The sequence below is a fragment of the Octopus sinensis genome, linkage group LG17, assembly GCF_006345805.1.
Source record: "Octopus sinensis linkage group LG17, ASM634580v1, whole genome shotgun sequence".
Classification (NCBI taxonomy): Eukaryota; Metazoa; Mollusca; class Cephalopoda; order Octopoda; family Octopodidae; genus Octopus; species Octopus sinensis.
In genome coordinates this window covers 2,161,002-2,181,073 of record NC_043013.1, presented here as the reverse complement: position 1 = coordinate 2,181,073, position 20,072 = coordinate 2,161,002, and the positions used below count along the sequence as shown (strand labels likewise).

General features: G+C 37.8%; 1 protein-coding gene across 1 annotated transcript in view; it reads left to right on the top strand.

The window, feature by feature from the left end:
• LOC115221005 (dynein beta chain, ciliary-like) overlaps window positions 1–20,072 on the top strand; it is a 198,543-nt gene that overhangs the window by 54,539 nt on the left and 123,932 nt on the right. Inside the window, exons 20-25 of the mRNA XM_036510277.1 lie at window positions 598–727; window positions 4,838–5,167; window positions 12,670–12,771; window positions 13,083–13,199; window positions 15,755–15,925; window positions 18,941–19,122. Coding sequence (XP_036366170.1) covers window positions 598–727; window positions 4,838–5,167; window positions 12,670–12,771; window positions 13,083–13,199; window positions 15,755–15,925; window positions 18,941–19,122 — 1,032 coding nt within the window. The remainder of the gene's footprint in view (window positions 1–597; window positions 728–4,837; window positions 5,168–12,669; window positions 12,772–13,082; window positions 13,200–15,754; window positions 15,926–18,940; window positions 19,123–20,072) is intronic.

Genomic DNA, 20,072 nt, shown 5'->3' with positions numbered 1-20,072 from the left:
CTCGATGAGATGCCTGTCTGTTGCAGGAAATACTCATTTTTGTCAGTTGAGTGAACAGGAGCAATGCAGAATGAAGTGTTTCACCTCTCTCTCTTTCATCTATTCTGCCTCCTCTTTTAATTCCCTCTATGTCATAGGAATCCTCCTTCCTCTCTCTGCCTTTTGTTCTTATTCTTCCTCCTCTCCCCCTTCAGCCTTTAAATCTCCAGCACTACTTTGTTAACTGCTTTTGGCAAATTTCTCTTAATGAGCGGAACCAGACTTATAGTAATATCTTCAGGTAACTGTTTGTTGATTGCATATCTATGACTGTTTTGCATAATCCATCTGCAAATTGTGAATATTACGGCATCTGGCCCCAAGAAACTCTTGTCAGAGCCATATAAGCAATGAAAAGTAAACAAAATGTTGATGATAATGATATAAATCTATGTGTGTGTGAGTATGTATGTGTGTATATCATCATTGTCATCATCATTTAATGATGACGATGATGATATACAGTTAGACCGATACACACACACACACATTCACATGATGTGTGTATGTATGCATGTTTTTAATATCCTTATTTCCATATTTTTGTTCTCTTTAAAGAATGGTCAAAATAAAGAGACTGCCAAAGATCTTAGTTACTGTCTCGGAAAGGCTATGTATTTTGTGAATTGTTCTTCAAATATTACAACTGATATTCTTCATGATGTCTTGAAAGGAATGATATTAACAGGTTTGTTTACCATTTTTTGTAATTCAATTCTTAGTGTGAAGTTTTCTTATTAGTTTATTCTTGACCGAAGAAAAGTTACATTTTGGATTCCAGCAGTGTAACAAAATCTCTTCAGATGAACTGTAGGAATTCAAACCAAAATCAAGTTGAAGATATCTAAAGTAGTATTTTTCTGTTTCAGAGGAAGAAACCCAACCTTTGTGAGGAAATTCTTGCTATATGAATATGTGATAATTTACGGGTGGCACGTAAAAAGCACCCACTACACTCACGGAGTGGTTGGCGTTAGGAAGGGCATCCAGCCGTAGAAACACTGCCAGATTTGACTGGGCCTGATGAAGCCTTCTGGCTTCACAGACCCCAGTAGAACCGTCCAACCCATGCTAGCATGGAAAACGGACGCTAAACGATGATGATGATGATGATGATGAAAGATCATCAAATATTCTAAGGCTCAGCATTAATTGATAACAGAATGAGGGTTTAACCTTTTAGCATTTAAACTGACCATATCTGGCCCAAATATTCAACTTGTTTTATGTTCAAACTGGCTAGATCTGGCCTTTCACACCTACCCTACAATGGCATTCTTAAAATAATGAATGACATCTTTGAAATCTCAAAAGTATGAGGTTAAGCATGATTAATTCAAAACAAGGTGAATAAATATGCATTATGTTTTACAGAATAATCTGAATGCAAAAGGGTTAATTGTTTATGAGTAGTAATTATGTTATGTGTTTTTTTTTCTTCCATAAGATGCATAATGTTTATGAAGAGATTGTCGGGTCATTGGTGCTGGTTGGTTTTCAGATCTCAGTTTATATAAGATGTGTTTGGCAGGCAAGATGTGTCGTGATTGTGTGCAAGTAAAAATCCATATAAACGGTGAGGAGGAAGTGTAGAATGGTCTCATCAAATATAACCATCTGTTCAAGGTAATAAGCAGCGAGGGAAGAACAGGAAAAATAGAATTTGAGTCAGAGACATTCATTGAACACATTCAATGAGAGGGAAAGTTTCCAAACTTCTATATTTGCCAGGAAAATTCACAGAAGCAAGATCTTAGCTTTTATGTGAAGTACCACAATTGTTTTCAAGTGTAATATCTCTCTCCTGCCTTTCTCTAAATCTTGATGTTGATATTTCTATGTGATTGTATGAGCATGATAAAAAGAACTCCACTGTTTTGTTTGTAATTTGACTGCTGGTCTCTTAGTGAGGCATGGCTAATAACTCTCCTACCAACAAAAAAACAAAAATGATGCTAAGATGAAAAATAAATAATTTAAATGGAAGCTATACTTGAATAAGAGACATCTTTCTTTATTAGCCATGCAGGGCTGAACATGGAGGGGACAATACAGAGTAGAACTTTTCTTTTTGAAAGAAAGAGAGAAAAAAAAATGCTCAAAAGGATCGAAAGCATTTGTGACATGTAAACAGCCAAAAAAGGTGGGGTAAAAATGGAAAAGAGATTTATCCATGGAAAGAAAACCCTACAAAAAAGACCATGGTAAACTCAGGCAGAGAAAGAAACACATGAGAGCAAAGCACTCTCTCTCTCATCATGCTCAAAATGGTTTTGTCATTCACATGTGCCATCTTTGCTACATTCACCCACCTTTTATTGAAACTCTTATCAGACAAAACTTCCCTCTTTATTCTAACCTTCCTTTTCAAGTGGTATTTGAAAAAGTTGACGAGCGATTGGCCAGAGGGGAAAGTGTTTGACTCTAAACCTTTCGCACACATTCTTTCCCCATAGCCACCAGTACAATGAAAACTGTCTTGCCTTCCCGGTTAAAGGGAAGTGGTGAAGCATATTCACGATAGATTTGACCGATAACCGAATTTATCCTACATGTGATGGCAGCAATTTGACATAAGCCCACAAGTCTGAAATAGTTGGACACTGCACAAGTGTGTGCAGAATGGTTTACAGTGCTCTGACCACATCTCAGGCAAGTCGGTCCGGTGTATCTTGAACTGTACCTGTAGAGCTTATCCTAAGTGGGCCATGCTTCCAAACAGCACTACCAGGCCAGGGATCTCTGGTGATTGTCCATAGGACCCAGCCTGAAAGTTGTCCTGAAGAGGTGAGCCAGGTGTTCCCTATTGAACCCAGATTCTCCCCTAGAACGTCATCGAACCTCACCTCCACTAATCCTCTATAAAATGTTATCATATAATTGAAGTCACACAAATTTGGTCCCAGACAGCAGAGTTGCTTGAGAGCAAGGCGGCCACTTGTGGTGCCATTCACCTAGCCTTGGTCTCTGTTTGATCCATGACTGCAGTTTGGCCAACGAGATGAGCTGTGGAAAAGTGCACCTCAAACGGCAACCACACCTGTTCACCATTGTCTATGAAGTGGCGGAGATAAAGCAGTCTCGATACATGCCTGCACATCATCAACCATGGCATGCCCAGCTCTCCATTTAGTGGGTGTTGACAGCAAATGGATCGCCTAACCATCAGAACACTTCCCTTCCACAAAAAAGCGGAAGAGTATGCGTTCCAGTTTGGTGATGGTAGAGTCAGGACAAGGCATGATGGATGCAAAGTACATGTTTTCCACCTCTGCCCGACCTTTTAGGGATAGCTTTCTTTCAGCACATTGCTGGGTGAGAGTGGCTGCCCTACTTGTTATCTCATCCCAGTTCTTCTCCATTTGCAGGTCAGGTCCAAACCAGACCTCAAGTAATTTAACCGGTCCGTTGGTCCAGTGTCCCATGATGGAGAAGCTGTTGGATGGCATGGACCTGCCTCTCCAGGTGCCAAGCCACAAGCTCACCAACTTTTCTGAGTTAATTTTCGCTCCTGTTACCACTTCATATTCTTGCCGTCCAGGCCAATATGTTTTGGCTCGACACTATGACAGTGACATCGTCCACGTATGCAGACACACCTCTCCCACATCCCAGTTCTTGCAGGATGCCCCTCAGCAGTAGTGACTCTAGAGTCAATATATACTGAAGTGATGAAGGGGGGCATCATTGACGGACCAAACACATGATGTTAAATGGTCTGGATAGATGACCATTTACCTGAACTAATGAGCAGATGCTGCTGTATAAGGCAGCAACCCAACCACAGAAGATGGAGCTGAAACCAGCCGCTTTAAGGACAGCCAACACCACCATATATATACACACACACACACATATATATATATATATATATATATATATATATATATATATATATATATATAAAAGGAGTACATCGTCAGTTGTGACGACACGGGTCCCAGCTGATCCAATCAATGGAACAGCCTGCTCATGAAGTTAAAGTGCAAGTGGCTGAGCACTCCACAGACACGTGTACCCTTAACATAGTTCTCAGGGAGATTCAGCGTGACACAGAGTTTGACAAAGCTGGCCCTTTGAAATACATGTACTACTCATATATATACGACGGGTTTCTTTCAGTTTCTGTCTACCAAATCCACTCACAAGGCTTAGAGTGGCCCAAGGTTATAGTAGAAGACACTTGCCCAAGGTGCCATACAATGGGACTGAAGCATGTGGCTGGTAAGCAAGCTACTTACCACACAGCCACTCCTGCACCTATATTCTGAGATCAAATCTTGCCGAGGTTAACTTAGTGTAAGCAATTAAGTGGTGGTGGTGGTGGTGGTGTTAGATGTAGTAATGTAGCGATGGTTGACTGTATCAAAAGCTTTTGATTGATCGAAATTGATCAGTGCCCCACCCATGCCAGGTTCCTTAACTACCCTGTCAATGATGTAGCACATCAGATGGAGGTTGTCATGGATACTCTTGTCCAGCATGGTGCATGTTTGCGCCTTGTCAACCAGTTTCTCGATGACAAGCACCAACCTCTTGGCTAGCACCTTGGCCAAACTCTTCAAATCTGTATTGAGCAGATTGAAGGGCCTGAAGTTATCTATGACGTTCCCCTTGTTTGGATCTTTCTTTAGAAGTGCCACTGCTCCTTGGCTCATAAAACTGGGGATACTCCTGTTTTGCTGTCAGTTGCAGTAGACTGCTGCTAAGATGCTTCTGAACAAGTCTAATTAATTACAGAATACATAATGAATTTAACATTGAGACAATATTTTCTTGACATTCATTTTGTTTTTAGGGTGTTGGTTATGTTTGACAGAAATTAACCGTCTGTTGCCATCGCAGTTGGCACAAGTTGTCAGAGAAACTGCAAAGATAATGGATGCATACAAGAGTGGACAATTAATGGTGAAACATGGAGATAATGAAATGAAACTGATACCCGGAGGAGCAATAATTGCTACATTGTGTTCTACCCAAGAGAATAAACCATATGACCCAACTAAGCTACCAGTCTACCCATCAGTAACAGCTTTTCTGCCTCCTGAGGTCATTAAACAATTTAGACCAGTGGCATGTCTTCGACCTTCTTTTCAAACTATATTGGAATCATTACTTTACGTTAATGGTAAGTTATCTTCTGTTAGTTTTTTAAAGACAAAAAAATAATTGATTTGGTCATGTGACACAATACTTTCCTTCTGCTGAAAAATGGTGATTTATGGATAAAAATGCTTAAAGAGGTATTGACAGGGAAGGAGACAATGGGACATATGCAGTTAGTTGATGGCTTTAGAAGGTGTATGGCTTGGTGGTTGGGGTATTCAGCTCACAGTCACTAGTTTGGTTCATGGCAGTGTGTTGTTTGCTTAAGCAAGACATTTCATTTCATATTGCTCCAGTCCACTCACCTGGCAAAAATGAATTGTACCTGCCGTTCAGGGAGCCAGCCTTGTCACATTCGGCGTATCACGTTGAATCTCTCTGAGAATTATGTTAAGGGTATGTGTGTCTGTGGTGTACTCAGCCATTTGCATGTTAATTTCACCAGCAGGCTGTTCCATTGATTAGATCAACAGCAACCCTCATCTCATAACTGACGGAGTGCCATTTATAGAACATGAAGGGAGAAAGTTGCATCTCTTGTTATAAATTTTGATTATGGTTTTTTTTCTCACCTCTAAACAACAATATATCATATATGTTTCTTGAATTGAGAGGATATATTTCTTTTATAATGTTGAAAATTTATAGAACTCATTATAAAGCCAATTATTAAATACTTAATTAGCAAGTGTAATGAAAAAAAATGACATTCTCAGATTGACTAGACGGTGTATCTCTCTTATCCTAAATTGTCATCTGGAATCAGATAAAATATTCACAATTCTGTTTATTTTTTGATACCATCTCATTAAATATTGAGCAGATGTGCAGTTTCAATAAATATGTTTATTTATATGTTTTACAATCTGCTAATGAAACAATTTGTAAATCTTAATGAAAACAGTTTGAGTAAAATATTTATTATGAATTGTAGTTAGCCATTCTTTTTCTGTTATTTGCATATTCCATATAAATGTGTTGTTAAGATGGTAGAGTGAAATCTGAAGGTCATTTAGCTATTTAACACTTCCTCAAGAAACAATACAAAACGCTGCCTTGTAAACTCTTGTAGTATCCAGATTATGTATTGTACAAAAATTTCTTAAATTGGGTTCGACAAGGTTCCACTCAGTCACATATTCTTCTTCAAGTATACTCTTTTGATTTTCCTCAGCTTCTCAGAATATACATATACAGCAGATGATATCGCTCTCATATCCTCCAACTATTTCCCAGACATAGGTCTCTATTACTCCAAAACTTCATAGATCACCTAGAAACCTGGGTCCAAACAATATCGACATACTACACACAAACAGGAGATTAAAATACTACAAGTTGTGTACACCATTTCCACAATAGTCACAACTCAGAAGACGTAGTAAAGAAAGTAAAACACCCCAACAAGCACACTTAGAGATTCACAATTCTTCTTTTTGGATAACAGAAATGGGGCAACAACAATGATGTTTAACCAGTACACCAGATCCATCTTGCCTGGGCCCCTACTATCCCCATTGTTATGTCATCAATTATGCCAACCTGCTTGGAAGATATTGCTGGATTTCTGAAAAGTTCTTCTTAAGATATTCCATATCTTCCCAAAAACAGGATACCTCCTTACGTGTGGGGCAGAGCCACAAAATTTGCATTTGACTTCTTTCTGACACTCCCTGTCTACAACACTGACAATTCTTTTAATGTAATTGTCATCATTGTAGGAACCAAGTAAAATTGGCTATCATTTCAAACTGCCAAATATAGTTATTACAACTTAGCCAAAGCATTTCCTAGAACTGCATGTTCTAATATTTTCAGAGTGTACATAATTTATCAGTCCATCAGTGAGTCACATTTATATCAGGGCAACCTCAGCAGATTGTCCTTCTGTCCCCACCTTATCAAATTCCCCAAAACATGCTGCCTCACTTTCATAATATTGATGTATTGGTTCTGATGGTGTTTGCTTCTGAACCAGAAAGTGTAACCGTTTAGCAATAACCAGTTTCTTCTTTGTTCTTATTGGGGATATTGTAGTCTTTTTTAGGCCTGTGAAGTGCATCTCTTTCAACACAAGGTACTCCATCGGAGACTATCTAATGTCTCCCCCCCCCCAGCTTTAAAGATGAAATAAAAATATCAATTGGTTCTTTACTCTCAGCAGATACCTTGAGCTTCTACCCTCAGCAGTGGCTGAAATGTATCTTAACTGAGGTATCAGTCAAAGCAGGATCACGTATTAGTATTTTCCAAATCCTACCAGCGACACCATTGTTACATCACGAATTGGAAGAAATTATTATTGACAAATAGATTGTATTTATTATCGTGGACAGAGAACCTTGTTTAAGTCCATTAATGTGTCTACAGTAAAGTTTTTATTGAAGTAAAATAGTAGTCACACAAAGTCTCTTACTTCTGCTGGCCTAAATCAATTGAATAACAAAATATAACTGCAGTTGCTTGCAAAATTTCTTGTCACAGAGAAGGCAGTCTTCCCTACATGACCATCATATCGGATCTTATGGTTTTGTCATGCAAAATGCATGCAACACTATAATGATAAAACAATGATACTGCATCCATATCTAACTGCTCACACTCATTGTTCTTTCATTGTTAATATTTCTGTTTTATTGTACACAACAAAACAGAAATACTAACAATGAAATAACACTCCACATGGATATGCAACAGGCACAGTTCCTGGTTGCAGCAAGCTCCATCCATGACAGTCATTGCTACTACACAGAAAAAAGTTATCCTCAAATATGCAGGCACATCTGCTGTTTGTTTGTTCCTTCTCAAGCTACGTCTGACTCATAAGGGTCAGTTTCCCAGTTTCTTGGCTTATAGGTTCCCCACCTGGACAGGATGCCGGTCCATAGCAGGTGAGCTGCAAGATGCAGGAGGAAAGAGTGAGAGAAAGTTGTGGCAAAAGAGTCAGCAGAAGGTCGCCATTACCTTCTGCCAGAGCCGTGTGGAGCTTAGGTGTTTTGCTCATAAACACACACATCACCCGGTCTGAGATTCGAACCAGCGATCCCTCAACCGCAAGTCTGCTGCTCTAACCACTAGGCCATGTGCCTCCACAGGCACATCTGCAATATTGCAGAAGACTATGACAACAACATCCTAAGAAAACTATCTTTACCACTCAATCCAAAGAAACACAAAAAACTCACATACACACAGAAATAGCCACAACATCAAGAACTTCCTTAGACTCAAACACTGTGTGGGGCTCTTCTATACTCCCAATGATAAAAACAAAAGTGCAGGAAAGTAACCGTCACACCAGACCAAGTTTGCTTAGTTTGATTTTGCAGTTATTACAAGAATCTTCAGCACACGGAGATAGATTTGACAGGGTGAGAGGGAAACATGCTCAGATTGTCACTGCACTCCATGTAATTAACTACTGAACAAAGATCTGCCCACCACCACAGAATTGAGATCTTAAAACTTAAAAAGCTTTGGTGTAGGTGCTGGTACCACTTTAAAAGCTCCCAGTACACTCTACGGAGTGGTTGGAATTAGGATGGGTATCCAGCTGTAGAAACCAAACTGAAGCAGATTATGGAACCGGGTGTGGCTCCTGGCCTTGCCAGTTCTTGTCAGGCCGTCCAACCCATACCAGAACGAAAAACAGACGTTAAATGTTGATGACGAGGACGATGATGATGATGATGTATGTTGGTTGAATTTGAGACAGAAAAGAAACACTGGCCAGACTCGAACCCTGTATCTATTACTTGCTGGTGAACATAGAACCAATTACCTGACAGAACATTCTGTAACACAGTCTGTAATGCTGTCAGTAGACCTGTTTCTCTTTTCTGTCTCAAATTAATACTTATAAGGTATAATATCATTTACATTAAAATCTTATCAGATAACTCATTATCAATCTATGACATGGTGAGAATATTAAGATAATATCTGAATATCAAAGATAATTTTTCTTCTTATAGTATAAGATAATGAAGGCATTTTAAGTCATTAACAGTTCGAGATTACTGATAACTTCCCCCCACCCCCATGATTTAGTGTAAAGGTTATAAAATAACCACGAGCTGGTCTCATTGTATTTGGTAATTTCATATGCAAAGATCGAAGTCTAAATGAAAGACTAATTGTAATTCACTGATAAACTAGTTGCATCACTTTTCAGTTGATTAATATTATTATATTGTGAAATAATATATTGATAATCTATTGATGGTGGGACAATATCAGGTGTAACAAATTAATCATGTACCATCTCACAATATCTCAGAGATAATTATTGAAATGAATGCAATTAATTAACTCTATAACAATTAAGACATATAATTGATAAAGGAAATTAAAGATTATGACATATTTGTTGTTAAGGTGGTAACGAGAATAAAATATTGGTAAATTCTCTGCTGTTCAATACGTGTTCAAATGCTACCCAAAGGTGAAGCAGTTTACTATATTTGTTTTAATATCATTGTAAGCATTAGCAGCTTCACTGGGGTCATTACTGCTATGATGATAAGGATTCTGATTGATGTTGCTTGACCATAGGTCAGCACTGACTTACCAGAGCTATGATTAAACACATTCCAACCATGACCAGCTTGTTATTTTATATATTGGAGACTACATCTTTTGATGTTTCCTACTTTATTTCAAATTGTTAGGTCTGATGTAAAGGAAATTTCACTGTTGCTTCTAGCATGTCAGGTGAGCAGATAAAGACTCTCTTCAACTAACAGTTGCCAATAGAAATGTTTTAAATATAGAAGCAACAAACAAGTGGTCTTTCATGTTGTCTCTTCCACAGAATTTGTGTCGAGTAACAACGAAGTGAATTGAAATTCCTTTCTGTCCAATACAAACTTTCTGTACTCTATTCTTTTACTTTTAACAAGTTTCAGTCATTAAACTGTGGCCATGCAGGGGCACTGCTCTCATAAGTGTGCAGTAGGCTCAACACTGAAACTACATAGTTAATATTCAAAATTCTAAACCACACAACCATGCCTGCACCAATATTTCACCCATAGATCTTTCCCTACTCTACAGTATCACAAATCTGACATGTTTTCCATTATCTACCTTTCGTGCGTATAACCAGAGGTAATATTTATCCCCACTTAAGCATGGATGTTCTGTTAGAACAAGCTTTACTGCATTAGTTACCATGAGAGTAACTTTCATATTGACTTTGGTACAAAATGCATGCATGTTTTATATCACTTGTGGGGAGAGAAATCCCTGCTACCTTCAGCACTGAGACCATCAAATCATGTGATTTCGACCTTCTTTGGTCTTGACAATGATAGATGCCCAAGGTCAGTGAGCTGGCAGAATCATTAGCACGGTGGGCGAAATGCTTAGCGGTATTTCGTCTGCAGTTACATTCTGAGTTCAAATTCTGCCGAGGTTGACTTTGCCTTTCATCCTTTCGGGGTCAATAAACTAAGTACCAGTTACACACTGCAGTCGATGTAATCGACTTAATCCGTTTGTCTGTCCTTGTTTGTCCTCTTTGTGTTTAGCCCCTTGTGGGCAATAAAGAAATAGGTATTTTGCCTGCTGTTAAGTTCTGAGTTCAAATTCGACTTTGCCTTTCATCCTTTTGGGGACGATAAATTAAGTACCTGTTACGCACTGGGGTCGATGTAATCGACTTAATCCCTTTGTCTGTCCTTGTTTGTCCCCTCTGTGTTTAGCCCCTCCTTCTGGGTAGTAAAGAAATAAGATGCTCAACTGCTAGAGACAGCAGTGATTCATCTCCTTGCCAGTGATGTGTAGAATAACAGTGCCAGAACAGAGGCAATATTGATACTAAGTAGTCATGTTTATCTCCACTTAAACGTGTATGTTCTATTAGAACAAACTATACTGCAGAAGATACCATAGGAGAAACTCTCATTTTGCCTTTTGGTGCAAAATGCACTCTTATTTATATCACTAGCATGGAGATAAAATCCCTACCATTTCCAGCACCGAAACCACCAGATCACGTGATTTCAACCTTCTTTGGTCTTGTCAATGATGGATATTTGGCTGCTAGAGATAGCAATGATTCATCTCCTCACCAGCAATATATAGACTGACAGTGTCAGAGCAGGCACTGGTGTCACAATTAGCCAATTAGCTTGTTAAAAAATTGTGACTTTAGCCAGTTAGCTTACTTCTTTTACACATAACTGCTGAACTCCAACAGAGATCACTCTATCTTAACCATCCTACGTTACTGTCTCTAGGACCAATAGTACCAGCATTAATTGATGCTTAGTGCCAAGTCAGCCCCGAAAGAGCTGACCCATAACCAAAGGCAATCCAGCTATGACCACCCTATCTTATTCTGGTATACTGTGGCTGGGACAACATTAATGGATATGACCTGTATCTATCTTTTATATTTTACTTCAGCCATTTGGTTGTGACCATGCTGCAGCATTGCCTTGAATTTTTTGTTGAATGTATCAATCTCAATACTTATTTTTTAAAAGTGTGATGCTTATTCTATCAGTCTCTTTTGCTGAACCACCAAGTTATGGAGCACGGAGGTGTCAAGTTATCAAGTGCGGAGAGACAAACAAAGACATACAGATATAAACATATATATACATATAATATACAACAGGCTTCTTTCAGTTTTCGTTAACTAAACCCACTCACAAGGCTTTGGTGAGTCCAAGGCTTTAGTAGAAGATACTTGCCCAATATGCTATGCAGTGAGACTGAACCCAGAACCATGTGGTTGGAAAGCAAGCTTCTTACCACACAGCCATGCCTGCACCTATATATGTTTTTTTTTAATTTTTTTAAAATGCTGGTGTGATATATGAGGGAGAATTTGTTACTGTTTCTATTGTCCATGAGAGATGTCTCGTTAATTTGCTAACACTAATTATATCATTGAGGTAGCAAAAAATTATCTGTTATTTTGGGTAAGTCACTTGATCAGTATACAATGGTCTACATTTCTAAGTTGCTAGTGTTGTTGTTGCTGCTGTTGCTGTTGCTGTTGAGCGAACGGTCTTCGTCCCAGAGCTCGCATGGTGGGAGAAGTCCAAAACGTGGTCCTTTGCTATTCGTAAGACCCGCAGAAGAGAAAACAGGTCAACCCCCGACACCGAGAGCATCGACGGATGGATGAATGTGCATCCAGGCTCAGCGGTTGCATAGGAAGTCGGGGAGAAGAAACAGGAAGAAAGAGTGAGAGAAAGTTGGAACGAAAGAGTACAACAGGGGTCGCTACCACCCCCTGCTGGAGCCTCATGGAGCTTTAGGTGTTTTCGCTCAATAAACACATACAACGCCCGGTCTGGGAATTGAAACTGCGATCCTCCGACCACGAGTCCGCTGCCCTAACCACTGGGCCATTGCACCTCCACTGTTGTTGCTGCTGCTGCTGCTACCAATTATTCTGTTATCAATTGAATCTAATCCATACTATGTAATAACAGTGTTGTAGAGATGTGTTGAGCAACTGCTATAAGAACATATGTAAATGTTTGAACTTGCAATTTATCATTTCAGGATTTAGTCAGACGAGGAATCACTCCATTAAAGTTGAACAATTCTTTTCAACTATTGCAAAAATGTCAGCTGCTTGTGATAAAAACCTGTCTTCATCATCTGGTGAGTAACTTTTTATAGTGTGTTCATTTATATATATATATAGCATATACATACTTATACTCACACACACACACTGTGGTATGCATGAATTTCTCAGCTTGAGACATCAGAGACATCAGGGTTGCACATGTCTACTTTTTTTATATTACTTCAAAATTAGTAATCTATTCTCTAGTATATCAAAAATTTGATTACATTATGCTTTGCATATTTGATTTAGGTATCCAAATTCTCATTACCATAATTTGTTTTGAAATATTTGAATAAACCCAATTACCTCTCAAGACAATTTGCCTTTATTCTGCCTGCAGATCTGCCAGAAATCTCATCTGATGACCAATTTCTTGGATGGAATTTTAAAGGAGTAAGTGCAGTGGTGGAAGGAGCAGCAGAAAAATTTGTGGCTGAGAACCTTTGTAAGACATCAGGTATTTATGATTTTTAGAGAATTTCATATGAGGCTGAGTGTTTAAGAAGTTTGCTTCCAGCTACATAATTTCGGGTTCAGTTCTACAACATGGCATATTTGTCAATATCTTCTACTATAGCCCCAGGCTGACCAAATCCTTGTGAGAAGATTTGGTAGACGGAAGCTGAAAGAAGCTCATCGTGCATGTGTGTGTGTGTGTGTGTGCGTGTGCCTTGACATTGTGTGGTAGTTGAGTCACTGTCATGCATGCAGTATCTTTCATTTCAAATAATCTGCAAAAATATGTTTGGCTGTGGGTGAAGTACTACCTTGCTTGGAAACTGATAAGAGCTGGCAACAGAAAGGGTATTTGGCTTTAGAAAGTCTACATCACTTACTGACATGGCACTGACATGGCGTAGGAGTGGCTGTGTGGTAAGTAGCTTGCTTACCAACCACATAGTTCCTGGTTCAGTGAGTCTCAACCTTTCTACTGTTGCACTAAAAGCTTTATTGTTATTTACATACATATAAGATTCCTTGCAGCCACATGGTTTCAGCTTCAGTTGTACTGTGTGGCACACACCTAGGGCATCTTCTCTTATACCCCCAGTCTAATCAATGCCTCATGAGTAAACTTGGAATATGGAAACAGTGAGGAAACCCTTATTATGTGTATATATATATATATATAGTGTGTGTGTGTGTGGTGTGTGTGTGTGTGTGTGTGTGTAGGCACTGGCATGGCTGTGTGGTAAGAAGTGGGACTGAACCTGGAACCACATGGTTCCAGGTTCAGCTCTACTGTGTGGCAACATAAGCAAGTGTCTTCTATTATATCCTTGGGCCAACCAACTCCTTGTGAGTGGATTTGATTGACAGAAACTGAAAGAAGCCTATCATTTATATATATGTGTGTGTGTGTGTGTGTGTGTTTGTCCCCTTCCACTGCTTGACAACCAGTGTTGGTGTGCATGTATCCCTGTAACCTAGCAGTTTGGCAAAAGAATTGACAGAATAAGAACCAGGCTTGAACAAAAAATAAGTCTTGGAGTCGATTTGTTTAATTAAAACCCTTCAAGGTGGTGCCCCAGCATGAGCACAGTGAAATGACTGAATCAAGTAAAAAATAAAAGATAAAATGTGTGTACGTGTGTGTGTGTTTGTTTTGTTTGTTCCCTAAGACCACTTGACAAGTGGTGTTGGTTTATTTACATTCCTATAACTTAGTGGCTCAGCAAAAGAGACCAATGGAATAAGTGCCACACTTTAGAAAAAATGGTACTGTTGTCATTTTGTTTGCCTAAAAGTCCTCAGAGATATCCACTGCTTATTGTCCCACTGTTTGCTGTTGGAATATGGTCAAACAATCTCTGTTATTAAGTGTATAAATAAGGTGGTCAGCTGGCAGAATTGTTTCCATGCTGGGCAAAATGCTTAGCGGCATTTCGTTCATCCCTGTGTTTTAAGTTCAAATTCCACTGTGGTCAAGTTTGCCTTTCGTCCTTTTGGGATTGATCAAATAAGCACCAGTTGAGCACTGGGATCAATGTAATCAACTTACCCACCCCCACAAATAAATTCTGGTCCTGTACCAAAATTTGAAACTGTTATTAAGAGTACAAATGACTCTGACAATTACCATTTCTAGATTGGTAACTTTACTCTACTTGGTGGTTACAGATATGAAGTGTAGGATGGTGAACAAGGTTTAAAATATTCCACTCTGAATGAAGCCTTAATTATTCTTCTTAAGGTCTTCATGAAGGTGGAATACTACTACGGCTCATAGAAATCAGGCTTAGCAGCCATAGACCTGCCTCATATGTTTTCTCTTTGAATTATGGTATAAGTATTCTATAAACCTTTATACCATTAATGTAATATTACACAGTTACACACAAGCAGAATCAGTGTAAATCTGTGTGTGACAAGGCCGGTCACTGTATCCATGAATTAACTCAAGGTTTTGGTAGAAAATACTTGGTCAAGAAGCCATGCATTAGGACTGAGCTGGTGACTCAATGCATCAAAATCTTTCCTTTATTTTCTCTCAATTTTTGCAATTTTCCTGGTCTTTATTTGTATTGTTTTATATTCATATTTCCCATAATGTCATAAGGTGAGAGATTTTTGCAATATTTTCTTTTATTACATATTTATGTATTTTTTTATTTATAACTTTACCTCTGAACATCGTTGTGAAGTAGATTGCCATTAGTCAAACACATCAAAGCAGAATAATGAAATTTGAACATTACGTTTATAAAAAGAAGCCATGAAATTTTACTGAGTTTATGAAATCAGTGATTATGATCAGAACCACCTGCAAAAAAAGAAAAAAAGAAAAAATGAAATACAGAATAAAATAATTACTAAGAATGTAGATTAAATGCATTTAATCAGAGTAGTCATCATTAATTGGAGTATGTTTAGATTGAGCAAGGAGAGACTTTACAGACAAACCATCATCAACTGAAATATGTTTAGATTCTGGGAAGAATCTTTTAAAACAAAACATCTGACAGAAAAAACTCTTTTTCAGTTTAGTTTTCTCTTTATTATTGGTTTCAGATTCTATGGAAGAATCACTGCAGAAAACAGAAGAGAAGGTTCTAATGCTAGCATGCATTCGGTATCTTTCACCAAGACTTGACACTCAACTTATTCCTTTCATGAAGAAACTCGCACATCATATTTGGCCAAAAGGCTGTGAATATTGGTCTGAATTATTTGGAATTGATGGTATGGAAATGCGAATCATATCTCAGAGCAGCCCAAAAGCTTATTCTTGGGTTACATTATTAAAGTTTTAATCATTTGGAAATAATTCTTAAAGGTGGAATTCCGGTTTAAGCACCTCATAACTTTTTTATTTTTTGGAATTTTCAAAAGATTTTTGCAAATTTGTGTTCTAGACACAGGAATCCAGATGATTATGCAAAAACCAAAAAACAAAAAATATTTTGTGTGATTCAAGGGCGGCTATTTGACTGTTATTTCTAGCACATCTCACAACCACTTACCTTCCTCATTTCTTTGTTACTTTTATATGTATTGATGTTTCCCAATATTTTTCTCCCCCTAAACACATTTAATGGTCCATTGCTGGGATTTAAGCCAAAAATTCGAACTGTTCACATTTCAAACACATTTCAAAAATCTTAAATTTTTTTTTTTATTTGAAAAATTAAAAACAAATTTTTTTTCAAAATCATATGAATTCCTGTGTGTGGAACACAAATTTAGAAAAATTTTCTGAGAATTCCAAACAATAAAAAATCTTATGAAAGGTTATATGGGATGTTGAAACCAGAATTCCTTCACAGTTAACCCAACATTAAGATTTACCTGTTAACTTACAAGTCTTTGAAATAAGTTTGCTTTTAAACCAAATTCATTACAGCTATTTTTTTAAATAATATTGAGCATTGAGATATCTGAGTTACTAACAAACTTTTTTTAGGCACAGACATGGCTGTGTGGTAAGAGACTTACTTCCCAACCACATGGTTCCAGGTTCAGTCCTGCTGCATGACACCTTGAGCAAGTGTCTTCTGCTATAACCTCGGGCTGACCAAAGCCTTGTGAGTGGATTTGGCTGACAGAAACTGAAAGAAGACTATCGTATATATGTGTGTGTGTGTGTTTTTGTCTGTGTTTTTCCTCCACCACTGCTTCACAATCAGTGTTGGTGTGTTTACATCCCCATAACTTAGTGGTTCAGCAAAAGAGACTGATAAAATAAGTACCAGGCATATAAAGGAAATAAGTACTGGTGTTGATTAATTTGACTAAAAAAAAAATCCCTCATGGTGGTGCTCCAGCCTGGCCACTGTCTAATTACTGAAACAAGTAAATAAATGATAAACCTCTGATATTTTATCTACTGAAGTCCTGTCAACCTTTTATATGCGTATGTGGGATCTTTTCGGTTTGAACGGCAGTTTTTTCTAGCGGTGTCATATGAAATTGTCACCCATAATTATGACCCTAGTATCGATCTATTACATTTCAATCTGTTTTAGGGTTAGGGTTAGGGGGGAAGAGTATCTTTTTTTCTTCACAAATGTAAATAAACCCAATCTGTTTCTTAAATGAGGGACATATTCATACGGCACAGAATGTTTTTTACCTCAATAGACGTCAGTGATTGGTTGAAATTGCAGAAATTGAAGGAAAAAAACAATAAATATCTTACAAACTATAGAATTTTCTCAATAAAGCCAAGAGAAAAAGATGTTTATAAACAAATTCTACCAGTATACGAAGTTTAAAATTTTTTAGTTACCTAGAAATTATGTTAAAAACTGCCGTTCAAACTGAAAAGATCTGTGATTTTATATCAAGAAATTTGCTAATCTGTGCTATGTGATATCTGGAGACATTGCTAACTATGAGGGATATATAAAAGTTAACCTGTCTTCTTGTATGTTGTTGTTGTCAGTAGACCTATAATCAGTGACACTCTAGTTGTGACCATCTAGTCATTTTGTTTATTTAGGACTATGTTGTGCAATATGTCCTATTTTAACACAATAAGGTGTACTGTTTCTAGCATGTTAAACAATGATGGTAGATTTTGCTTCTTGTGACCTTTGGTTGTTTCCCTTCAGGGCAGTTGTTTTGAAGACACTGTGAAGATGAAAGAGGTTGTGATGAGGGTCCTGAACACCTTCCCTTTGGAAGTCTTCCATGGGGACTTCTCATAGTGGTTAGAGTGCAGTCACAAGTGCATTGAAATCAGAAGATCCTATATTGAAAAAGAGATTAGACTTTTGTACCTCTTTGAAATTGATAAATGTTTCTCCTGAAAAAGTCTCGAAATTTATGGAATGTATTTTGTATGTGAAACCTAAAATTTCATATCAACCTACTCTGTGTGGTATCTAGAAATGTTACTGACCTACACTATGTGAAACCCATAGCTTCTCCCAACCTCCTTGTCATGATATCTAGAGATACTATCAATCTTCTTGTGATATCTAGAGATACTACCAACATCCTCTGAGTGATATCTACAAGTGCCCACCACCACCACCAACTGTCTCTATATGATGTCTAGAGGTACACCAACTCTCTTTATGTGATATCTGATACTGAATTCCACCTCTGACATGTAAGTCAATTTAAAGGATGATGAGTTATATGAAAGATTTGAAAAATAGTGAATATTAATAATTGATTCTTCTCCTCTCCTAAACCTCCAATACTGGCATAAGGAGTTAGTAATCACTGAATAATGAATGGGAAGAAATTTTCTTATAATAACCATATTAACCATAGGTGCAGGCGCAGGAGTGGCTGTGTGGTAAGTAGCTTGTTTACCAGCCACATGGTTCCAGGTTCAGTCCCACTGCATGGCACCTTGGGCAAGTGTCTTCTACTATAGCCTCAGGCCGACTAAAGCCTTGTGAGTGGATTTGGTAGACGGAAACTGAAGAAGCCCGTCGTATATAGAATATATATTATGCGTGTGTGTGTTTGTGTGTCTGTTTGTCCCCTAGCATGCTGAAAACGATGCTGTGTGTTTACGTCCCCGTCACTTAGCGGTTCGGCAAAAGAGACCCATAGAATAAGTAGTAGGCTTACAAAAGAATAAGTCCGGGTCGAGTGCTCGATAAAGGCGTGCTCCAGCATGGCCGCAGTCAAATGACTGAAACAAGTAAAAGAGTAAAAGAGAGTATATGACTACTAGAATGCCAAAGGAAATAAATACATTATTCCTATTAATTTTGGTTTTGATTTTAAACTTTTTAGTTAACTCTTCTCAAGATTCAAGTGAAAAGTCTTCGTCTGATATCTGCAGAGATGTGGACTCATTAGCACATAATTTGTATACTTTGATAAAGGATGCAACATTACAGCTGAAATTGCAGGCATCTGACATATTTTGCACACACGTCTCGAATCTTTGCCAGTTGACACAATTTCACTCAATGGTAAGATATAGTTTTTATAGCTTATTGTTATTATTATTTTGAGTTTTAAGGCAGTGCACTGGCAGAATAATTAGCTTACTGGGCAAAATGCTTGGCAGTATTTCATCTGAGTTCAAATTCTGCTGAGGTTGACTTTGTCTTTCATCCTTCTGGGGTCAATAAAATAAGTACCAACTAAGCACTGGTGTTGATATAATCCACTTAACCCCTTCCCCAAATCTGCTGGCCTTGTGCCAAAATTTAAGATCAATATTATTTTGAGTTTTTCTTCTTCCTTCAGTTTTGCTTTCATTTTTTGCAAAGTGTCTTCTTAACATTTAGGGCAAAGAAACTCACTTTGTACATTGATAGGCCATTAAAATAAACACAACATATTGTTCATTTGCAAAATCAAGTAAGTTATGCATAAAAAAAGAAAATTTTCATAAAAGATTATTATTCTGACAGCGACAATGCTCTTTTCAGTACCTGTGATGTTCCTGTCAAAACAATCTGTTGCACTTCTTGCAGGTACAGTAAGCCAGGGATCACCCTCAAATAATTTTCAGCTTCTACTTTGATCATTTCTAGTGCTCCTACAATTATTGGTGTTGTAGCTGCCTAGAAATGCCACATTTTTTTTATTTCAATGAACAATTTTTTAATATTTTCTGAGCTTATCAAATTCTTTTGCTGAGATATTATCACAAGGGATACGAATGTTGAGCAATAAACAGCCATTATTATTTTGGTCATTTACAACAATATCTAGTTTATAAGTTTTGATGGTTTTGTCTGTATGTACAAGAAAGTCCCAAAGAATTGTTATATTTTCTCCTTCACTTACAGCCTCAGGGTGATGCTTGTCACCAATTTTAGTTTTATAATACTGATATTGACTAACTCTGTGCTAAAACATCCAGAGATTAAGAGGTCCATATTTCAATCTTGTCATTGCAGAATCAGCACTT